Consider the following 22,933-nt stretch of genomic DNA (forward strand, 5'->3'; position numbering starts at 1 on the left):
AAAGGGATTCCATCCCTCTTATAATGAAGGAGTTGTTTGGTAACAACTCCATCATCAGGCATGTCCGCTTTTGCTCAGCCTGCACAACCTCCACGCTGCTCGGTGGAGAAACAAATATACTTTAAGGTTTTGCCTCCCCACTTGGAGCCTGTTAAGAGAGGTATAAGCAAGGGAACAACTTGCACTGCCACCAAATAAACTTAATGCAGATCCTCTTCCATCATACATTTAAGGTGCACTTAGTGCACATCTAAAGCACGTGACTCCCCACAAAAAAAAAAATTGGGGGGGGGGGGAGAGATGTAGTTTGCTACATCTTAGGCAAGTCCTAAGTTCCAAGGAGTTGATCTGACCATGGGTGTAGCCATGGGCAGCAGGGGGGCAACTGCCCTCCTAAATCAATCAAAATCAATACATATCTGAAGTTCTACCCCCCCCAAAACAAAAATCCTGGCTACGCCCATGGATCTGACTATACACAAATATGACTTTATGTACTATTTCTGGAATGTAACTCCCATGCATGTCGTGAGTCAGCTGTATAGAGATCTGAGAGTTTGGGGTTTTTTTTAGAAGACATTCTGAGAGCAAGAGCTGGCTGGACACAGACTGATATTATTTGTGATAACTGGTCTTGACAACAGATGTGGAATATTTAAACCAAACCTGAAATACAGCTAATATAATAGCATTCTAAGAGATACAGCATAGTCAGAGGGTTCAGTTAAGCCTAATTAATATTTATGTGTGATTGGTAAATAGTTTCTCTAAAAACAAAACTATATACACAGTGATGGCTTGGAACATTAAATATAGATGGTTCAATAAATCTTCTGTGCACATTCTAAAACCTTTTGTACAACAGAGACAAAGCAAGGCAATTTGTGTAAAACTGCTTTGGTTGCAGTTTGTTATCTTTTGCTTAGCTATTTCAACACCCAAAACGTAAAACTAAAGAGACAGACATTTCTCTTGGTCTGTGTTACTTCCTCCCCTTATGTTACATCAAGTCTCAGTTTCTTAATTCCAGCTAGAAGATGGGATGGAGGAAACCCAAGTCCCTTTGTAACCGGCACACACGGAGGACACTTTTTCAGTAGTTTTCTATTCATTCCTCAAACTAGTTAGGAGTCAGACACAGCTCAAAAGCTCCAGTGTGGACACACGTGAAATGTAATAGGAGGGCTTTAATTTCAACTTCCTGCTTTATGTTTTTAAAAATAAGGAAGCTCCTGACACACACAAACTATTAATAGGGCCTCTTCTTAATTTTAAAGAAAACAAGATGTGTAATGGATCAGTATATCTTAGCAATGATAAAAACAGCCAAAGCAATGTTGCTAAAAATAAATATTTATTTTTAAAATAAATTCTAAAAATAAATTACAATTTGGCGTTTTAAATGCTAATTTAAATGCACATCAGTTGACATTCTGAAATATAAAAACTGAAGACCCAACCATACAATGGAATTAATTCTATTGCTGTTAGACAGCACTAGCAAATTAGTGTGTCTAGAAAAGTGCCTTCCAAAAGCAGAGCTTCTGAATATTTAAAAAATAATCATTATTGATTGAATTTACAGAACTTATGCTCATGTAAAGCTGCAATCCTAAACTGCCATTTTGAATCCCAGCTAATTAGGGAGCATCACTTTTGAGTAAACATCCAGTGTCTCCACATTTTAATGAGAAAAGCAGAATAGTTCAAGATACTGAATTATATTGATAAAGGACCAGTTTATCCCAATACTGACAAATGGTCTTTAGTAGCCATGGGTAACTATTGCTCCACTGCCTCTTCAGTGCCTTAAATCCATAAATGTGTAGATTAAGGTCAAGTTCTTAGCAGACAGATGTCCACCCCAGAATTGGCACATTTGCATAAAATTTTAGCCAGGGAAATAATTACTGTGGTACACAAACGAAAGCCTAAATCATTCACACAAGGCTTGATGTAGATAAAGTGGCACAAGAGTGTATTAATTCCAGCTACGTTTGAAATACATGTTGCTTAGCAAGATGTAAAGCTCCCAGGACAGCTTATTCAGGAACTGCCATTGTGTTGGTAGATATAAAAATATGTAAACTATTTTTAAAATATTATAATTTACTATTGCAATCTGCATTATTACCCCTTTTAAAGTCCATTGTTATTGGATTGATGTGTTTATATTTGGGCTGGATATTCACATAGATATTAACATTATTATGGTCTTGTGTCACTATCCGGTGAAGTCTACTGGCGCCTTTCATTAGATCTTCAATCTTTTTATCTGTCATCAACATTGGTTTTCTTTCTCCTGTAAAATCGGGATCTTCTGGATATAGCTCATCACCTAAGAAATATAATGCATAACTTAAATTTTTATGTAATATTCAGTATTTCAGTGAACTTCATTTTAGGTACTTCTAGAGATTTTAAGTTATTTTGTTGTTGGATGGTTTGATAAGATTCAAAACTGGTTTTGTGACAGTATTTTTCATAAAGGTTTTCTTGGCATACAAATATGCAAGTAATCAAGTATTCCAATGAACTAATAAAGTGGGTCTTGTTCTATCTGTGCCAAGGAATATATTATGAACAATGAATTTATAGGGAAACAAGAGCTTTAAGGCCCAGCCTGCACATACAAATATGCTCAGTTCAGACATAATACTATACTGAGAGTTACAATTACTAGGATAAGTAGCCTCGGGCTATTCTATCCTCTCTATGGATGAAGAAAATAAATTTGGTGCTTCTGGCCATGGTTTTGAAGAAAACACTTTCCTATTATGTCCCAAAATGGGAAAGTACAGTTAGTTCAAATAAACCAAAATCCTGGTTTGTCTGAATTGCAGTTAGAATAGAGCAGTTGCACAGTTCTGCATGACTAAGAAGTACCGGTATATGCAAAAAGGAACTTCGATAGAGTATCTGCAGAACACAGGGTTACATGCATGGTCACAACACTGCTGAACCAAAAACAGAAAACTGACAAGGTTATTTGTTTTTGGGTTTGCCAGCTATAAACTGGAGAGGAATAATATACATTTATATTCCCCAGTAAAGCAAAGAGGCAGTTCTGGGTTTTCCTGATACTCCACCTCATCCAGTCTTTTTGTTTACCTGCTTATCTTGTTGGCATGATCTAAATACACATGAGACATCCACTTTACTGAAGCTAAGCACCTCTGGATCTGATTAGTGCCTAGATCAGGGGTCGGCAACATTTTTTGAGGCCGGTCCGGTCCACTCCCTGCTAGACTTCTCGGTGAGCTGGAGAGTGCACACCCGCGTGTGTGCTCAAGCTATTTCTGGCGCACTTCCGGGACGGAGGAGCGCCTGTGCGCATGCACACACACTATTTCTGGCACTCTCCCAACTCGGAAGTCGGTCCCCACAGCGAGAAAAAAAATGGCACCATGAGAAAATAGCACGGAATCCCCATGCCAATCTACGTAACGGCTGTGGGCCAGTTCCAGGAAGCTCATGGGCCGGAACTGGCCCATGGGCCTTAGGTTGCCGACCTCTGGCGTAGATAGAAGACTGCCTGGGAACTCTGTCTACATTGCCATGAGTTCCACCATGGAAGACAGGCCAGATATAAATATTAAAAATCTGGAGCTCAACTATTATAGCTCTGGGAAGAAGCAGGGTTCAAGGTTGAATCCCCCCCCCCTTTTCTTTTTTGCCTGCTTTGCTGAGTAATGAAAAGTTGTAGCTAAACCTGTAACTGAGTTTTCTTGCTTTTTAAAAGGCTATTAACAAGGCAAAATATAAAAAGAAAATGAATGCCTATGTCAGTAGCAGACCTCACACAGAGGTCAAGGTCAGTACACTGACGATACTAAATGAAAGGAGCCACACTAGTTTCACAATTGTGGCAGATAAATAATTACTGCTGGAATCCTAAAGTCATTTATTAAGAAGCCCTACTGTACTTAGTTAGGGTTACTTCTTAAATGACATGCAAAGGATTGCACAGTAAGGCTGCAACCCTATGGACACTTATTTGGGAGTAAACCCTACTGAATATAGTAGGACTAACTTATGAGAAAAGATGCATAGAATTGCATAGAAATATTTATAACATCATTCAAGAAGCAAGCATTAAGCCTAATAATAGACAAGATCCACAGATTACACTAGTGGCTAATACCAAACAATTCAGAATAGACCTCCCTTATTGGGAAATTGTAAATAAATCAATTCTTCTTCAAAACACCATCCTAATAATATGCACTGGAATTTGAAAGTACTTGTTTTTCCCAATGAATGAAAATAAACTTATCATTGTTAAAATAACGAATCCAAATGCCATGTTGATCTACCTGGTAAAATCTGCATATGGCCATCTGAAGCAATCATCAGAACAGGCATCCAACGCTCACATCCTTCTAAGGCTCGTTCAGAGGCAAACCTATGCAGATCATGAAGTGATGTGAAATTGCAGAGTCTGCAGAATTCATAAAATTGAGGTGGTGCTATCGAGATGTCTTGGGACTTAAAGAGTTCAACAGCTTCTGAGGGCGTTGACCACTGAAAAAGAATGAAGAATAAGCTGATCTCCATAGTTTGTGAATTCCCATTGAAAGGAATATTCTGAGCCACCTGAATTGTTTCTGCACTAAAATATAATTTTGCAACAACTCTAAATGCTCAAATAAATGTGATGTCTGTGCCTTCAGGTCTATGGGAAAGCAAAGGAGAGGTCAGAAGATATTTAGGGGCAGAGTTTTTACAAAAGGCTACACTATGGATTCTCCAGCTTGATCTCATCTTTCTCCCAAAAAGCTCAAGTCTCCACACCCCATTACTACCCTCACAACAATCTTATGAGGTTGGTCAGGCCAAAAGCCAAACAACATATTTTTTGTGCTTCTTTAAAAAATGCTTAAAACCGGTTTCTTCTATTAGGAAGAAATAAAAGCCAGGTAAACCAAATTTGAAACTTTCTCCTGATCCAAATGAAGGCTCCTTGGTTGTTTCTTGCTAAAAAGTATTCCTTCTCTAGCTGCTATTTGCCTCAAACCTGCAAGGATTGGCCCAAGGTCACCTAGTGAGCTTCAGGGTTGAGCAAGGCTTGAACCTGGCATCCTGCCAGTCCTACACGGGACACACCAAAAGGGTGTAGTTTCAAGCAACATGTGGCCAAGGTCATTGTCCATAACATGTTGCCAGTCTCTGGGCTCAGACTGTGAACATGTTCATCACCGTTTGACCGAGCATAAATCCCATTGTGCTACGCAGGCCTTGCATTCTGGTAAGCACGCTGAGACTTGCAGTCTAAGGAAGAGAATGTCTATTTTATGTGAGCTGAGAGAAGGGAATGCTGATGCAAGGGAGCCAGCAGGGGGCTATTTAGAGAGCAGGATTGGGAAGATCTGGGTTTAAGCTTCCCACCAGCTATGAAACTTGCTGAGTGATCTTGGGCTATAGTCCCAAGAAGAAGAGTTCTTCTGGATCAGGCCAGAGGCTTATCTGACCCCAAGATTCTGTCCCCGCAGAGGCCAACCAGATGCCAATGAAAAAGCCACAAGAAGCAGCACATGACCACAACAGCCCTTTACTTCCTGACACCTGATATCCAGAGGCAAACTGCCACCCTCATGGCTAGTGGCCACTGACTAGTAAGCATCCCTTAGCCTAACCTGCCTAATGTAAGAGGAGCCCTGCTGGATCAGGCCAAAAGGGGTCCATCCAGAGCCCAGCCTCCTGTTCTCACAGAGGCTGGGGAGATGCCCCTAATGGGAAGCCCCAAAGCAGGGCCTGAGTGCAAGAGCACTCTCCGCTCCTGTCGCTTCCAGCAACTGGCATTCAATTTACTGGCACTCTCCTCGCTAGTGGCCCCTGGTTAGTAACCATCTCCTAGCCTAGCAGACCTCACAGGATTGTTGTGAGGATAAAATGGGCACTGGGGTTAAAGAGAGAATCCTGTTCAGCGTCTTGACATCTGTGGCGGAGCGACATCATAAATCTAATAAATAAATGTTTCCCTAGTGTAGATGGCAAAGCCTCCAGCCTGAAGACAGAGTGCCTTTTCTCCCACACTAATAATAATACTAGTAATAATAATTTTTAGAAATCACGTCATGTTGGAAGCAAATGGACGGCATACCTCCCTCCCACCCCATGCTAATAATAATAATAATAATAGTAATAATAATAATAGTAATAATAATGATAAATCTTCTCATGTCTGAATTGAGCATGTGAAGATGGCATGCCCCCCACCCCAGCTAGTAATAATAAATAACAACAATAGTAGTAGTAGTAGTAGTCAGGGCTTTCCCCCCAGCCACAGGAACTCAGTTCTGGCACTTCTCAGGTGGGCGCCTTCGCCATTATAAGAGAACAAGGGAAGACGTCCGTGGTGAATTCTAGCACCTCTTTTTCTAGAAAAATAGCATTGGTAGTACAGTAGTAGTAGCAGTAGTAGTAATAATAATAATAATAACAACGACGACCAAAATCGCCTCGTGTCTGAAGCGAGCATGTGAGGAGAGCGCGCCTTTTCTCCCGCGGCCCCGGCTTCGTCCCCGTCCCGCTCACCTGGCAGGCCGTCACCTCCCCGTCGTCGTGCGAGGCGACCGGCGGCGCCTGCCCTAGGCAGCAGAGGTAGAAGGCGGTGTCGTAGCGGCGGCCGCCTCGCCCCGCGCGGCCCACGGGGGTCAGCCAGTTGCTCCACTCGCGCAGCGCCCAGATGTTGGGCACGCAGCTCAGGTGGCGGCACAGCTGCAAGAAGCTGCCGGGCTGCCGCTGCACCCGCAGCCGCCACTCAGCCAGCTCCGAGGACGGCGGGAGGCGCTCGGGTGGCAGCAGGCGGGCCGGGCCCGTGGTGGCGGCCGTGGCGGCGGCGGCATCAGCGACCGGGCCGGGCAGCACCAAGAGGACTCCGGCTTCCTCGAAGGCCTCGCGGATGGCGCAGAGGCGGAAGGCCACGTCTCCCGGCAGCGGCGAGCCCAGCTCCGGGCGCTCGGCGGCGAAGAGCGGCGCCCTCGGGCACTCGCCCCGCACTGAACCCAGCCCGCAGCGCGGCCCGCCCGGCAGCAGCTGCAGCCAGTCGGACGAGAAGTCGGCCGCGTCCGCCACGCCGCCCGGGAAGACGTGGGCGCTGGGCAGGAAGGCGCTCCGCGGGCTCCGCCGCAGCAGGAGCAGCTCGTAGTCGAAGGCGCCCGCCGCCGCGGGCCGAGGGGAAGACGCGCCCGGCCCACCTGCCGCCAGCAGCAGTGTCGCAGCCTCCCGCCAGTGCCGCAACCGCCAGCTCATGTTGCGCGCCTCGGCCTCCAGGGCCGGTGGCAAGGGTGAGTCTGGTGCCCTCACGTTCCCGCCTCCTCAGGGCGGGCCTGTTGCCGCCGCCACCCAGCGGCCTCGCCTTTTGAGGCGCGGTGTCTCCTCAGGGCTGCCAGGCCGGCGTTCGGAAAAGGAACGGTGCCCCCCCCCCCCCAGCAGCAGCGTCTCGCTTTTGAAATGATTATTAGTAGTGTTTAAATTATTAGTATTGTTATTTTAACAGCGCTCGACTGTTGAACGATCTTCGGCCTTCTAAATGTGTTTTTGTGTGGTATATTCATTATAATTATTATGTCCCGCATTTTGTGTTTTTATGCAGTAAACCGCCCTGTGATCCTCGGATGAAGAGCTGTATATAAAAATGTAATAAATAAAAAAATATTTCGCTCAACAGGTATGAGGCCACATTAAGGAAGGTGGAAGTCCAAGAACAACAAAGGAAGGAGAGAGCGGAAAAAAGAGAGATGGTGTGAGCAGGGTAAGCATAAGGGATAAGTGAAAGCAAATGTACACAAGGTTCACAATGACAGGCCGGGACAAAGAAAGCAAATGAGTGTAAAAATTAGGGGGGGAAATTAGAGCTAGTAAGGTAATTATAGAAGACCTGGGATATCTTGGTTCAAATACCTGCTAAATCATGAAGTCCATTAGGTGACCCTAAGGCAATCACTTTTTGTTAGCTAGACTACAGCCACAGGAGATTGACTTTACATCCTTGGTGGAAGGGTGGGCTAAAAATAATAGGCAGCTCAAATATTCTCCTTATTTCCAAATTGTGTGTGTAAGAGGGGCGGTCTCCAGCATTAAACTGAAACGCACCCTGTAGAAACTCAGATTCATTTTCAGTTGTCTGAAAATTCCCACTTGGTACTTCTGCAGCCAATGGTTTATTGTAGATTGTTTTACAAAACATTGTGGGACTCACTTCTGACAAACCTTGCTTCAAATGCAGTCTTGTTGATAGAAAAAACCACACATTTTCTGTCTTGAGATGTATACGTACATGAGGGATATATAAATCTAAACATTTTATTCCAAGAATAAATAAATAAGAAAGAAATATTCCTTTCAGAATGTGAAACGGTAGAGATGGAATAAGGTGTTTGGGTCTATAATGTACAACTATCAAGGGGTAAGGTCTGCAAATCCACAGTGATGAGTAAATGGTAGCTTTGCAGAACTGACCCAATATCTCTTGGTTCCTGAGGCAAAAGACAAGAGGATGCTCCACCCTCATCCCATGTACAGAAGCTTACTTCAGTACTAGTGGCAGGCTAACTTATGCAAGGCGTACCACATGGCACATGCTGCACTGTCTTCCAGTAGCTCTCTGCTGCTTGTTCACTGCTCCTCCTGACTCGTGTTTACTCTTCTGAAGTACTGCAATGCAGCAGAGGAGGGATCAGCACGTGTCACATAATCAGAGCACTGCATGCACACATATAATGACTCTTGGAAAGTGCTGACTTACCTGCTTCCTTCCTTGGCAAGTGACCTTTCTATAGTGCTGTCTATAGTCCCCTGGGAAGGTGACTCAGTAGCCTGGTTCACATATGTTGCTAAACCATGGTTTATTGAACCTGTGAACCATGTCCATCAGTTTTACTATGATTTGTTTACTGCCAACAAACCAAAATCTTAAGCCATGGGTTGTTGTTTACTTATGAGCCTTGGTTTGGTTTAACACTTGTTTGGAGCTACATGGGTATACATCTGTATACTCCCAATTAGCTAAGTACTGTTTTTCAAAAGCCAAGCCATGCACCTCCTACTTTTATTTTTTTTTATATCTCAGTGGTTTTTGTTATGTGAATGGTACCATGGACCCCCGGGTGGGTTATGCGGGCCTCTGGGGTACATGGCCCACCAGTTGGGCACCACTGTTCTAGGGAATCCTGGGAATCTACAGACAAGCTGTCCAAACGAAAATTTATACAATAAGTATAGTGATTGAGCCTCAACCTGCTTCCTGAAGTGCACACACTTCCCATGATTCTAAACATATGTTTGCATATTTATACATTATTAATATCATATCTACATTTTGATGCTACTGTAAGAACTTTGAAATTTTACCACCCAATCTATGGGTAGGCAAACTAAGGCCTGGGGGCTGGATCCGGCCCAGTCTCCTTCTAAATCCAGCCTGCAGACGGTCCAGGAATCAGTGTGTTTTTACATGAGTAGAATGTGTCCTTTTATTTAAAATGCATCTCTGGGTTATTTGTGGGGCCTGCCTGGTGTTTTTAAATGAGTAGAATTTGTGCTTTTATTTAAAATGCATCTCTGGGTTATTTGTGGGGCATAGGAATTCGTTCTTTTTTCTTCTTCTTCAAAATCTAGTCTGGCCCCCCACAAGGTCTGAGGGACAGTGGACCAGCCCCCTGCTTAAAAGGTTTGCTGGCCCCTGATCCAGTCAATGTAGCAGTTGAAATTATTGTACACTGCTCCCTGATCTCACCCCCTAAGCTCATTGAAATCAATGGTCTTAAGTGTGGCTAAATGCACAGAAGTGCAGCATAAAGTGCTTTTGGCTGCAGGCCAACAGATGCATCTAAGAAGATCCAGAATACACAATGCATTTGGCATTCTCTATCCTGGCCTTGTTGTTGTTGTGTTTTTTTTAAAAGCAATTGCAGCCTTTGGATGGGACTGTGACAGTCTGGGAGAGGGAGCTGATAGTGAGATTGCGGCCAGTGGATGTGACATCCTCAGTAGCAAAGAGCAACTGGGGGGAGTGATCTTAGATGAGGAAGGAGTGAGATCATGACTGCACAGTGACCACCGTGGCCAAGGAGAAATCAAGTCTGTGTCAAAATCCAAAAGATTATTTTTCCACTTCCCTAGAATCTCTGTTATCCTGAAAGTAGTGGCCTTCCTAGGAGATGCAGTCAGTAGCTTCTCCATGATTAGTGTCCTTTAATTTGTCTTTCAATTAAGCCAGGAAGCAGAATACCAAAATTGCACCTCCACACTTTATTACAGTTCTTCCCTTCCATGGGAAAAACCGGTAGTTCAGAGAAATGGAGAATGTATTTGCTATGTTTGTAAGTACAGTAGTGGGGGCTAATGGACCAACTTTTTTCCTTTTTCTTTTTTACTGTTGAGTTGGACCATGCCAGTTTGTACAGAGTGTAAACTCTGAAATCCTCTGTGCTTACTAATTCATGTTCATAAATATTTGAGATAATGCCTTCTCTCATATCAACCTGCCTATGCATTAGGATCAGCGGAAAAGGCTCACCTGGTGGTCCCTGCATTAAATGAAGTGTGTTTGTGTGGAGGCCCTTTCACTGGTGATTCTACATCAGTTGAATGACCTCTTGACTGAAGTGTGTGTTTCTCCAACCTTACGTTCTTTTAGATGCCGTGTAGAAACTCAGTTTTTTTCAGATTTTTGGAAGCTGATGGATTAAGACACTTTTATTATGTGGTTAATTGTGTAACTTAGGATCATTACTTTAATGTTTCTGTTTCTTGTGTTTTTAGGTTACCTTATTGTTGTAAATCACTGTGTGATTTTTTTGGGGGGGGGAATGGTGGTATAGAAATCGCTTGAGAAATAAAAAAAGAACGCTGAAAACTGTAAACTGCTCTTGCGGCCTACCAGACTGCTTGGCTGCAAGTTCATTTTGGTGCTAGCTTGGCAGAGTAGCAGAGGTCAGCCAGCTGGCTGATTATGTTTGGGGGAAAAACTGGGACGAAACACCAGCATAACTATAATCAGACACACACGCAAGACTGGACATCTGCTCACTCTTTCTCTTATATGCTATACAAACTGTTTATCATTAATTTTTTCTTAATATTTCTCATCATTTCCTATCTGCAGTACAGTGGTACCTCGGGTTAAGTACTTAATTCGTTCCGGAGGTCCGTTCTTAACCTGAAACTGTTCTTAACCTGAAGCACCACTTTACCTAATGAGGCCGCCTGCTGCTGCTGCGCCGCCGGAACATGATTTCTGTTCTCATCCTGAAGCAAAGTTCTTAGCCCGAGGTAATATTTCTGGGTTAGCGGAGTCTGTAACCTGAAGCGTATGTAACCCGAGGTACCACTGTACTCTTTAGTAAGGTTCAGTGAACTCAGTAGAGCTGACTTGTGAATAGTCAAGTATAAAATTGCCCTATTTAAATATGATAGATATGGGGCTGTATCCAACATTCTCTGTTCGCCCTTTCACTTTTTTGGAATGTTAATGTTACACAGCAGAAGAATCCAGTTCGCAACAGTTATAGAGGAAACGCATTGCACAACTCATGGGGTTGTGCAGCAAAGTTACCAGCAACCTGCTTCTGCATTTTGTTGTGAAACAATACAAAACATGTTGCCAGTGGAACCAGTACTTCCAGTACCAAGGGACTTTAACTTAGCACCACATTGGATACAACCCACAATGTAGAGAATTATTTGGTATTCCTTTATTGCAATATTATTATTGCTATTTTTCTTTCATTCATGGAATGCCTGAAATGTTCTACGTGCTGTATATAAATTACAAATAACAAGGTCCTTATCCATAGGCCTGTAGTCCAATAGAAATGACAAGGGAAAAACAAGCAAATACAGGTACCAGTTCTTAATGGTTACCAAGTTATGTAATTGTTTTTTTTGGTAACCGGCTGACTATGGGCTGTACCCAGCTAGGTATTATGCAGAGTAGACCCATTGAAATTAGTCATGTGTATTAATTGGGTCTACTCTTGGTATAACTAGCATTAGATATAACCTAATATTATAAATGACTTACATATGTGCAGATATTTTAATTTTTGAGGTAAAGTTTTTTCCCAATGTCCTTAAAGGATAAAAACCATTCTTAATAAAAAACAAGGGATCATCTGTAAGTGACTTCATGGACTTACCTGTTACTATATTTCCTTTAAATTAATTTCCCATCTTTTCCAGAAAAGTGCTAGTGAACATCTAACTGCTATGAAGTAGCTAAGTGAAATTGTTTTTCCTCCTCTTTAACTAAGTGCATTATAACTGGAGATTTAGAAACTATTATATACCTAGTCTTTGTTCTAAAGTCTAATCTGCACCCTAATTACAAGTACAGTGGTACCTTGGGTTACATACGCTTTAGGTTACATACACTTCAGGTTACAGACTCTGCTAACCAAGGAATAGTACCTTGGGTTAAGTACTTTGCTTCAGGATGAGAACAGAAATCATGCTCCGGCAGCGCGGCGGCAGCAGCAGGAGGCCCCATTAGCTAAAGTGGTGCTTCAGGTTAAGAACGGACCTCCGGAACAAATTAAGTACTTAACCCGAGGTACCACTGTAGTCATTTTTTAGAATCTGTTCTCTGAATTTGATTTCTGTCAAATTATTTTAAAATCTTCTTAAATTCACATTGCATTCTTAAGGTTTTTGTATTAATGTTAATTTCCTTGCCAACTGTAGAAGAGATAAATAAATAAGTTACATGATGGGCTCTGATTTAATAGCTACTTTTAAACGTTGAAATATTCATGAAAAAATATAGGCTTCCCAGAGTTTACGTGCAGCAGATATGGATTTTGCCAAATAAAGAAAATAGAGATTGATTTGATTTCTCATTATCCTTCTGTCAACATGACTTGTAAGAAAAATATTAATGTCTACATAAAGACCTGCCTTGCTTTCAAATCTGCAGTAAAATAATGTAAGGCCCAGTTCAGACACAGCCTCACAGCCTTCTCCCTTTTCTGTACGTAAACGAAAGTGAAGGCTTGCTTCACTTTAGAACTAGCCATAGTTGTGCATTGTATACAAACTCAGTTAACTGAAGTTTGGGCTTGACATCCAGATTAAAATAGAAAATGGTTAGTTTCAAAATGAGCCAGCATCAAACCATAGCTGGCATGTTTAAATTACCATTGTTTGTTTTAAACTAAGATTCCTGGTCTGTATGCAGTGCTTAGCTGTGCAAAATATGCCTGGTGGAATTATAACATGAAGTTTTGTCATCTCATCTGTGCAATGTACTTTCATATAGACTGACTTCTTATTCCTTGCTGTAATGTTATTCAGATACTTGGCACGTGCACAATTTCACAAAAGATTTAGAAAGCAGTCATTCTTCAGTAATCCCAGTTGTACTGTAGACTGCAGCTGACTGCTCACGTGTAGCCCTACTATTCCACTCAGACCTCAGCCTGCATTAAAAGACTAACATAATCGTATTGAGAGAAAGCATTTAGAGGACTATAATCCACTGGTCTTCCTGAATGACTTTTTACATAATGAAAATCTGTGAAGGGTAAATATGTTGATGAGGAGCTTCACAAACATTTATTTATATTCAAATTATTATTCTGCACTCTTAATTTTTAGCCGGAAGGCTAGGAGCTTTAATACCTCTTGGATTTTGTTTATATATAGAAACAATCCTGTGACACATGGCCTTCCGGGTTCTGTTGTTTTGATTTTTAATTTAATATTTCTTTTTTCATTACCGGATCTTTCCAACTGATTTTGGTTTGGTCATTTTTAACCTGCAGAAAACAGATGAAACCTTTAAGGTTCTTTAGTTCAACAAGCATAGATCAGCATTCAGTGCTTGATTTTTCCAGATGCAGACCCCTTGGCTTCAGCACATCACCATAAATTGTAATTGAATTTTCTTTCTTTCTGTCCTCTCTATAGATCTCCAAAATTCTTGGTTGCTGTGAATCTTAGGGTGAATGTAGGATAACAGTGTTCTAAGAGTCAGTGTGCTGGAGTAATTCAAAAGCTGACACCCCCGCCATCTAAGTTTATTTACTTTAAAGGTAGTGACACTTTAAAAAAATAGAACTTCCAAGTGAATGTGGTTATATTTCTGAGAATTAGCTTAGGTGCCACTGCTATAAAACTGAATTCACAAAGTCATCTGTAAGCAAATTCCCATTGCATTATATTATATATAAAGATGAAAAAGTTTGTGTTTGTCGTGAGATGGAAGCAGCTGATTTGATAATATTTAAACAGTGTTTTGCGCTTCAGCCTTGCACGCATATATGTGGACAATAATAAATTCTTTGCAGGCGAGATTCCACTCAGTAAAATAACTATGGAAGTTTACGACAACTCTCTAATGCAGTGGTGGTGGTTTCACAGTATAATAATGAAATGGGTTATTTGGAGTGTGTAGGCAATTCAGTATGGGTAACTCAGTTTGATTGATAAGCTTATGCTTGGGTGTCTGTCTTTTTTTGAAAAAATGACTGTCACAAACAGGCTGGCAAGTTGACAGAACAGGCTTTATTTTAAATAAATAATAGCAACAGGCTTTATCCTGAGCACAAAAGCAACACTTTTGCTCAGATGGAATGATGCCAGCTCATTATAATATTTTAACACTTCCATATTCATACTAAAACAATTCTGTAATATGAACCTGACAAAACATTTTGAAGTAAAACCTGGATGTTATAAATCAAAAGTGCTTATTTCCTTTTATATTGCACACTCTGTATTTATAATTACTGGGCTATCATCATGGTCGTAATACATTACTTTGTCATACTCTGTAAAATACGGCAAAGTTTGATTTTTTAAAAATCTTACTTTACAAAAAAAAAAAAAGAGACTCCCTCTGCCTTTTCCAGTGAATATATACATTCTTAAAAATTACTAAGGCTGTAAACATAAGAAAATAACCAGGCCTTTAGAAGTGTGTGTGTGTGTACATACACAAAAGCCAAGCTTCTGCTTTAAATTTGTGATTCAGTTTATGCATAACACCTAAGCCAAACCATGGGTTGGTCCAAATGGAGATTGTGGCTCCTTTGCTTCTTCAGTCCTGGAGCACGTTGTATGAACCAAGGCTTGTGGTTTGTTTCATTCCCAAGAAACCATGAGCTGTAACCGAGTTTTGTTTGGCTTACAGCTTATGATTTGCCTGGAGGGGACAAACTATGAGCCCAGGGTCAGATGACTTACTAGGTTAAACCATGGCTTAGCTCACAGCTGCAGAAGACTAGACCAAGAGCAAAGTGGCAGCAATCTCTCCTCTAGGAGTCTAAATGCTTGTACATTTGTGCCAAGAAATTGTTCAGATTACCGTTATGTGCAACCCGAGCGAATGTGATCTTGTGTGTAAAATATATTCAGTACATCACAAACACTAAGATATAAATCGTAGAATTGTAGAGTTGAAAGGGACTCTGAGGGTCATCTAGTCCAGCCACCTGCAATTAAGGCAGGCTTCCTCAACCTTGGCTCTCCAATGTTTTTGGCCTACAACTCCCGTCATCCCTAGATAGTAGGACCAGTGGTCAGGGATGCTGGGAATTGTAGTCTCAGAACATCTGGAGGGCCAAGGTTGAGGAAGCCTGAATTAAGGAATCTCAACTAAAGTACTGATGGCCATCCAATTTGTGCTAAGAAACCTCCAATGAAGGAGAGTGCACCACCTGAAGGAGTCCATTCCACTGTTAAAGAGCTTTTACCATCAGAAAGTTATTCCTAATGTTCAATTGGAATCTTCTTTGTTGTAACATGAATCTATTGGTTTTGGTTCTATCCTCTGGAGGAGAAAACAAGCTTGTTCCTTCTTCCATGTGACAGCCCTTTGGATATTTGAAGATGGCCTTCATATCATTTTCCATGCTAAACATACCCAACTCCCCCAACCTTTCCTCATAAGACTTGGTTTCCAGACCCTTTATCATCTTGGTTGTCCTCTGCTGCACTCATTCCAGCTTGTCATTAGCCTTCTTAAATGGTGGTGCCCAGAACTGGAGACAGTACTCCAGGTGTGATCTGACCAAGACAGAATAGTGGTGCTATTACTTCCCTTGATTTAGACACTAAACTTCTGTTGACATAGCCTAGAATAGCATTAGCTTTTTTTACTGCTGCATCAGATGGTTGACTCATGTTAAGCTTGTGGTCTACTGAGACCCCTAGATCCTTTTTGCATATACTACTGGCAAGCCTGGTGTCCATCTTATATTTGTGCAGTTCATTCTTCTTGCCTAAGTGTATAACATTACATTTGTCCCTATTGAAATTCATTTTGTTTGTTTGGGCCCAGTTCTCTAATCTGTTAAGGTCAGTTTTAATCCCAATTCTGTCTTCTGTAGCATTAGCTATCCCTTCCAGTTTGGTGTCATCTGCAAATCAATGAGCATACCCTCAATTCCTTCATCCAAGCCAAGTCATTTATAAAGATGGTGAACAACAACAGGCCCAGGACAGAATCCTGTGGCACCAACTTGTCACTTTTTTCAGGATGACGAGGAACCATTACTAACTTCTCCATGATATCATGGGGAAAATCTTACTGAAATCAAAATATACTATGTCCACGGCATTCCCTTGAAACACCAAAAAAGAAATGAGGTTAGTCTGGCATGACTTGTTTTTGAGAAACCCATGCTGGATCTCAGTAATCACAGCATCCTTTTTCAAGTGCTCACAGACATGGCCGTTTAATTGCCTATTCTGGGCCAAGCAAAAACTGAAAGAAGATGTGAAGCAGGGCTGCTGAAGGGCAAGGGGTGTGCTGTTGGGAAAGTCACAAGGGCTAGACAGAGGCTTGGAGGGCCACATTTGGCCCTTGGGCCAGAGGCTCCCTATCCCCGCTTTATAGCAACTTGGATATAAAGACCCATAATGTAAATTTACTGGAGTTATACTACTTAGCAATTCTTTGCTTAATTATGTTGCTTAATGTGAAGTACTTAATGTGGAAACTAATTTGTATTGCTGCAATATGTAATATTTCCAGGACAGCTAGGCACGCTCATGCAAAACAAAGTTTAAATATGTGAATGGACATATATTAATTCTACCACAAAAAGGGAAATTATGAAAAGTCCTTACTACTTAGCTTTCTGGTTTTTCTCACTTCACCTTTTAAGTTACAAATGGTCTCTAAAACATGGATAACATTTTCAAGCTCTCTTATGCCCTCTAAACCAATTTATCAATCAAGATAGGTCCCTTAGCCTTTAAAAAACTTCTGGAGGGTTTAGAGATGTGCTGGGCTTTTATTTTTGGCAGTGACAAATGTCCATGAATTTGGTGAAACCAAGTTTTGACTGGGGTGGCCTGAAGTGCAACTTCTAACAATTCAACAGTAATTTATTCCCACAAAACAAGCTGGAATGATTGCTACCTTCTGCTCTCATTGCCCATAGGGAGACCAGTGCAGAGGACACAGAATAATAGAATTGCACTGTAGAAGGTACCCCAATGCTCATCTAGTTCAATCCCATGCAATGCAGGAATCTCAACTAAAGCATCCATGACAGATGACCATCCAGCCTCTGCTTAATAACCTTTTAGGAAGGAGAGACTGCCATCTTCCAAGGGAGTCCATTCCACTGTCGAACAGCTCTTACTGTCATAAAGTTCTTCCAGTGTCTCATATCTTTCACATTTCCATAGAATTTTAGCTGTTATATTTTATTCCATTGATTTCTGCCTAGCAGGCTAAACCTGTCAAAATGTCTTCTTCCATACCACTATTTAAAGGTATGAGAGTCTTGACCCCTTTTGCATCTGGTCAGCTTAGTAAACCATGCGTCAGGCAGCTGTGCGTAGGTCACATTGCGCATGTGATTACACTGGGCGATCATGGGAGATTAATGGTGGACCCATTAGGTAATTAGATAGTGGCAATCCTGTGTCTTAGATCATTTGGAAAACAAATCTTGTATGTCAGCATAATAGATTTACATCTCAAACCTGAAACTTTTACAAAGATGAGTAGAGAAATGACTGCACCCAAGTTGGAACTAAAAAAAAGTTATTGAATCTGGATTTCCTGTTTGTTCCAGAACAAATGCAACCCTTGGAGTTCTAAATGTGCAAAGAATATAGAATCTGTTTCTGATTAAAATACTGCTAGCTGCAATCCAACTATGCAGTTCCCCCACTCTCAAGTTTAATAATGCCATTTGCAGACCAGCTTTAAGTGCAAGGTTTGTGAATCACACTGAAGAAAAAGGTCTAGCCCTTGTAGCAGTGAAGACAGCCATCACTACCTCTCATGAACAATGTTTGAAGTGAAAGAGTGGTCAGAACACAGGATCAATAGCAGCAGTTTGAGTCTATCTACATATGCAGAGATAGGTACTTTAGCACCAATATGAGTACACAGTTTTGACATCAAATACATAAAATCCAAATCCCACCTCTCAATTCCATTTTGGACTAAACACATATTTACAATCAAATATCAAAACACTTTTTATACCTTGAGTAATTAAGGCTGCTGTCTTGCTTATTGAACACAGGAGGATTTATTTATGTGTTAACATGCTTTGAAGTCTTGCCTGGTTGCAACCTCTGCAGAACCAAGACTTGTTGTCCGGTGCTGCCTGCAAACATGCAGCACAAATTTTACTAAAAAGACTGCTGTTAATGGGTAGCCTGAGCCAGTTTACTCAGATAACTTATATTTAGGAAGATTAATGGCTCATTCCTAAAGAGAAGCAAGTTACGGAGTTAGGCTCTCATTCTGTGCATACTTTCAGGGCATTCTTTTCCATAAAATCCCTGTAGGACAGAAGTCTACCTTGAGCATATTTGACTTGAAATATGGTCAACCTGTATGCAGAGAATTTTAAGTTTTGGCTTACAAGTAAATAAGTGTAAACTTAAAATTCTAAGGAAACTAATGTGGGTATGACGTACGACTCACATAGAAAGAGTTCAAGAATGGTCAGTAAATCATTAGTCTTAATAGATTTGCCAGGTACATACCTAAGTATATGCATTTGAAAGCATAACCTATAGATTTTCACTGGCAGCCCCGCCTCCTATGCATGTTGTCTCAGAAGTTAAAGTCCAGCTATGTTCAATGGCACTTTACTTCCAAGTAAGTACAAAAAGCATTGCAGCTGTGCAGCCTGATCCTATTGCATGTAGGTCCCACTTATCCCAATGTTGACTAGCTTTCAAGTGTTTTTAGGTTTGCCAACATCCACTGAGTCCAACATAACCTTCCATGTAAATATACAGAGAACTGGGTTGCACGTATCCAGTTTGCAAGAACATTAATGAGACAAGCATACTAATCCTAAACATGCCATATGGAAGTTCCTTTGAAATTAATGGGACCTAATTCCAAGTATTACATTCAGGATAGCTCTATTAATAAAACTTAACAGATTTGTCAATAGGAGACTCATGCTCTTAGCCCAAGTGACTTAGGGTCAGGGTATAAGATTCTGCTGCCTGCTTCTTAGTAATCACACAATATATTCTTGTTAGCCTTGTAGCAGTTGCTGGGTGGGTGGATGCTCTTGAGTTAGCCAATTAATTTAAATGTAATGAGCTAGCCCATAGTGTTAGACCATGTAGATCAGTCCTGTCTAGAGCAGGGGTGAACTTCAGGTCCGGGGCCCAAATGTGCCCCCAGGTCTCTCTATTCAGCCACTGGAACTCTCCTGAGGCCACACATCCTCCCCAGAAAGTTGCCCAGAAGGAAATGTGAACTTTGGGCTGAAAAAGGTTCACCATCATGGGTATAGAGAAAGTGGAAGTAGCTCTTAAGGAACTCGTGTAAAGGAACTTAGGGCATCCTATCATGCAAAGTATATCACTATCACAATGCCAGTCCAAGCACATATCACCATTGCTAGGAAATCTGACACTGGACAATTGTAACTCATGGCTTTGTTAGACCCAAGGGTTCAGATTAAGGTTTTCACTGACTTGTGCACTTAAAAGTTTGAAGAGGTTGAAGCTTGACCTGTAAATCTTCTCACCACTTCAATTAACTCAGTTAATTCAAGGGGCAAGTAGAGAAGCATGTTTTGTGTACATGAGCAATACAGTCCTAAGCATGTTTATTCAGAAGTAAGTCTCACTTACTGCTAAGTAGACAGGGATGGGACCACACTTTCAGTTGCTTAACTTTGTTGCCTGGAACTGCTAATTGCTGCCAAAGAGGCTAGAAATGTTCAGTAACACCCTTGTAGTTTGAATGAGTGGAACTGCATGTTGAGTATACTGTTCTTGACAATCCGCTGTGACTGAAATGAAACTCTGCTTTAAAAGCCATTTTAGATAGGGCCTTTGTCTGCACAGGAATGCCTCTTGCATCCCCTTTAAAGATACTGTTCCACAGACAGCTTAAAAGAGGAGCAATGCTCTCTTTTACATAATGTTTATCTAGCTCCACGGTCTAGTTCCAACAGCCCTGTGCTCAGATGCTGCCAGCCAAGTCACATTTGTGCCAGGTCTTGGGTATGTCAGGATTATAAGATTGATTCTAATCTTCTTGGCTCTGGCAGGTACATATGTAAATCTCATTAACAGTAATAGGAGATGTACATGTGTAAACTTCAGACTGTCAACGTGAGATCATGCCTCTTCTTTGCACCGTAGAATCAGAGTGGAGCTCAAGCACAGGAAAGGGTTCTCTAGAATCTCCAGGTAAGCCTGGGAAAGACCCCTGTCTGAAGCCCTGGAGAGCCACTGCCAGTGAGTGAAGAAACATAATGCTGTGTTAGATGAACTAATGGTCTGACTTGGCACAAGGCAGATTCATAGGTTTTAACGTCCTGTTACAGCATTAAAATATCAGTGATAGTGGCTTGTTTTTAGGCCACATTGACACCCCAAATCTGAAACACATTATATGAAAGTCCAACTGAAATAAATGGAATCTTCTTTATAAGTATGCTCAGGATTATAGCCAGAGCCTGCATTTAAAGCTTCAATTCTAAACACATTTACCAGAGAGCAAGTCCTATTTAACTCAGTAGAGTTTACTTCTGAGTAAACATACTTGGGATCTTGCTGCACTCTAGCTTCACTGTTTTTTAGAAACACCACTGTTCAGCTTCCATGCACAAACCAGGGGAGTTGTGCAGTGCGATCTTATTTACTCAGAATTAAATCCTGAATTCACTGGCACTTGCTCCCAGCTCAGGTATGTGTATCCATACATGATTTCAAGGCAATGAATACACCTACTAGGGAGTAAATCCTACTGTGGGTATGTGATATATGCATTATATATAATGCAGCATGTGTGCACACTGTATAAGGGGGGTATAATGCAGCATCCTTTCTGGAAGATTTGGTCTGAACGGGCATTTAAACTTGACTGACAGTGAACAAAGAAGCTGAACTGGTTCTACCCCACAGCAAACTATAAGTGGTAGAATATGTTATGCAACAGTGAATTGAACACAGAGCTTCTTAAGGTCTCTGTAAATGGTGCTTAATCTTTCTTCTGCAGATTTGGATTGCCTTTCACTGTATGCTGTGCCAAAGTGCAATTAGTTCCGATAAAACAAAAGAAGTTCACATCTCTTAAACCATTTGGTTCTAAACTCCCCCCCCCCCACAAAAAAATAATAATACTATCAGGCTTAGCACCCAGGGCTAAAAGCACACTTCTTTTAGAGACAGAAAACAAATCTTCAACTCAGGACCACAACATCATTTATGTCTGTAGGAAATTATATGTAAATTTATAGGTGTCTCCATTTTGCCACTGAATTAATTCCCATCTCCAAATCATGTGCAATTTGTAATCAGTTTGTAAACATGGACCAACAGTAGAACCTGCTCACAAACAATACTTTTTTCCTGCTTACTGAGAATAATCATCTATAAATAGCGAACAAATCCCTACTATGGCTGGGAGTTGTAATACCCACATACCTTAGATGGACTGTTCTTTAAAGCTAGAATATCGCACAAATCCTCAGGCTTAGGACTTGAACAGAACACACCCCCTGCCCCTTATTCCGGCACAGGGATCCCATCCCAGACTCGCCTCCTCCCTCCACCCTTTCGCTTGGAAAACCATAATCTGGGGGATCAAACGCCTCTCCTTTTTCTCCCTCATCAAGAAAAGCCAAACTCTTCTCCTGAACCTGGCATCCCCCACCTTAGGAGAGCTTTGCCACACACACGGCCAGGATGATGGCGATGAGGAGGACAGCCGTGAAGATGATGCCGGCCAGCACTTTGCTGATATCGCAAAAGGCCTTGCTCTCCTCCACCTCGATCATGCCGATGGAGGAGGCGCCCACGCTGATGGTGGACTTGAGCTCCGCCCCGGGGTCCTGCTTGGCCTCCACCGTCCATTGCGGGACGCTGACTTTCATCTCCATCTCGTACATCATCTCCCCCACTTGGTTGATCTCGTTCTCCAGGTCCTTCAAATCCACCACGTCGATGTTGTTGTCCGCCTCGTATTTCATGTTCTGGACGCTCATGGCCCGGGCGGCCACCCCGGAGGTGCCGCCGCTCATCCCCGTCTGGATGAGCGGCTTTTTGGGTACGTTGAGGGGGAACTCCTGGCCCAGCTCCAGGGCGCGCCGCATGTCGGTCTCCAGGATCTCCAAGCAGGTGGAGAAGAGGACCCAAAGCCGCTCGAATTCCGCCTTGTCCTCTTTGCTCACCGTCTTGTCCCGCAAGGCGGCCGTGAGCTTGTTGCGGTTGGCCACCGCCAGTTCCTGGGCTTTCTGCCGGGTCTTCTTGAGCTCCTCGCGCAGGTTCTGCGAGTCCGAGGTGCCGCCGATGGTCAGCACCATGTGCCGGTAGCAGGCCGTCACTTTGCTCAGCGCGTCCAGCAGCGCCTTGCACTCATCCTTCGCCATGGCGCGCGCCGGCCGGGGCAGCCGGGCTGCCGCTGCTTCTCACGGCCCTACGCGCTGCTCCTCCTCCCCCCGCCGCCCCTCCTTTGAAGCTCAGCCCCGGTGGCTCCGTC

The 22,933-nt window shown here is 42.2% G+C and overlaps 3 protein-coding genes across 5 annotated transcripts in view; 1 reads left to right on the forward strand and 2 right to left on the reverse strand.

Moving 5' to 3' along the window:
* Positions 1 to 1,335: 1,335 nt before the first annotated feature.
* NUDT19 (nudix hydrolase 19) lies at positions 1,336 to 7,254 on the reverse strand (the record flags this gene model as incomplete). The annotated part of the gene is made up of 3 exons (XM_083453212.1): positions 1,336 to 2,338; positions 4,317 to 4,524; positions 6,538 to 7,254. The coding sequence occupies 3 exons, from the start codon at positions 7,252 to 7,254 to the stop codon at positions 2,103 to 2,105; spliced, it is 1,161 nt and encodes a 386-aa protein (XP_083309338.1). The 3' UTR covers positions 1,336 to 2,102.
* Positions 7,156 to 22,933, forward strand: part of ANKRD27 (ankyrin repeat domain 27) — a 70,645-nt gene continuing 54,867 nt past the window's right edge. The window contains exons 1-2 of one of the 3 annotated variants that reach the window (XM_083453205.1): positions 7,156 to 7,289; positions 7,673 to 7,756. The gene's annotated coding sequence lies outside the window, so the exon portion shown is untranslated. Of the gene's footprint in view, positions 7,290 to 7,380; positions 7,537 to 7,597; positions 7,757 to 22,933 lie in introns of those variants that run through there. The other 2 variants (XM_083453208.1, XM_083453207.1) reach the window with 2 other exon arrangements.
* On the reverse strand, positions 14,487 to 22,823 carry RGS9BP (regulator of G protein signaling 9 binding protein; the record flags this gene model as incomplete). Its single annotated transcript, XM_083453213.1, has 2 exons — positions 14,487 to 18,603; positions 18,645 to 22,823. The coding sequence occupies one exon, from the start codon at positions 22,821 to 22,823 to the stop codon at positions 22,110 to 22,112; it is 714 nt and encodes a 237-aa protein (XP_083309339.1). The 3' UTR covers positions 14,487 to 18,603; positions 18,645 to 22,109.

The sequence above is a fragment of the Podarcis tiliguerta genome, assembly GCF_965153285.1.
Source record: "Podarcis tiliguerta genome assembly, chromosome: 8".
In the NCBI taxonomy this organism is placed as follows: Eukaryota; Metazoa; Chordata; class Lepidosauria; order Squamata; family Lacertidae; genus Podarcis; species Podarcis tiliguerta.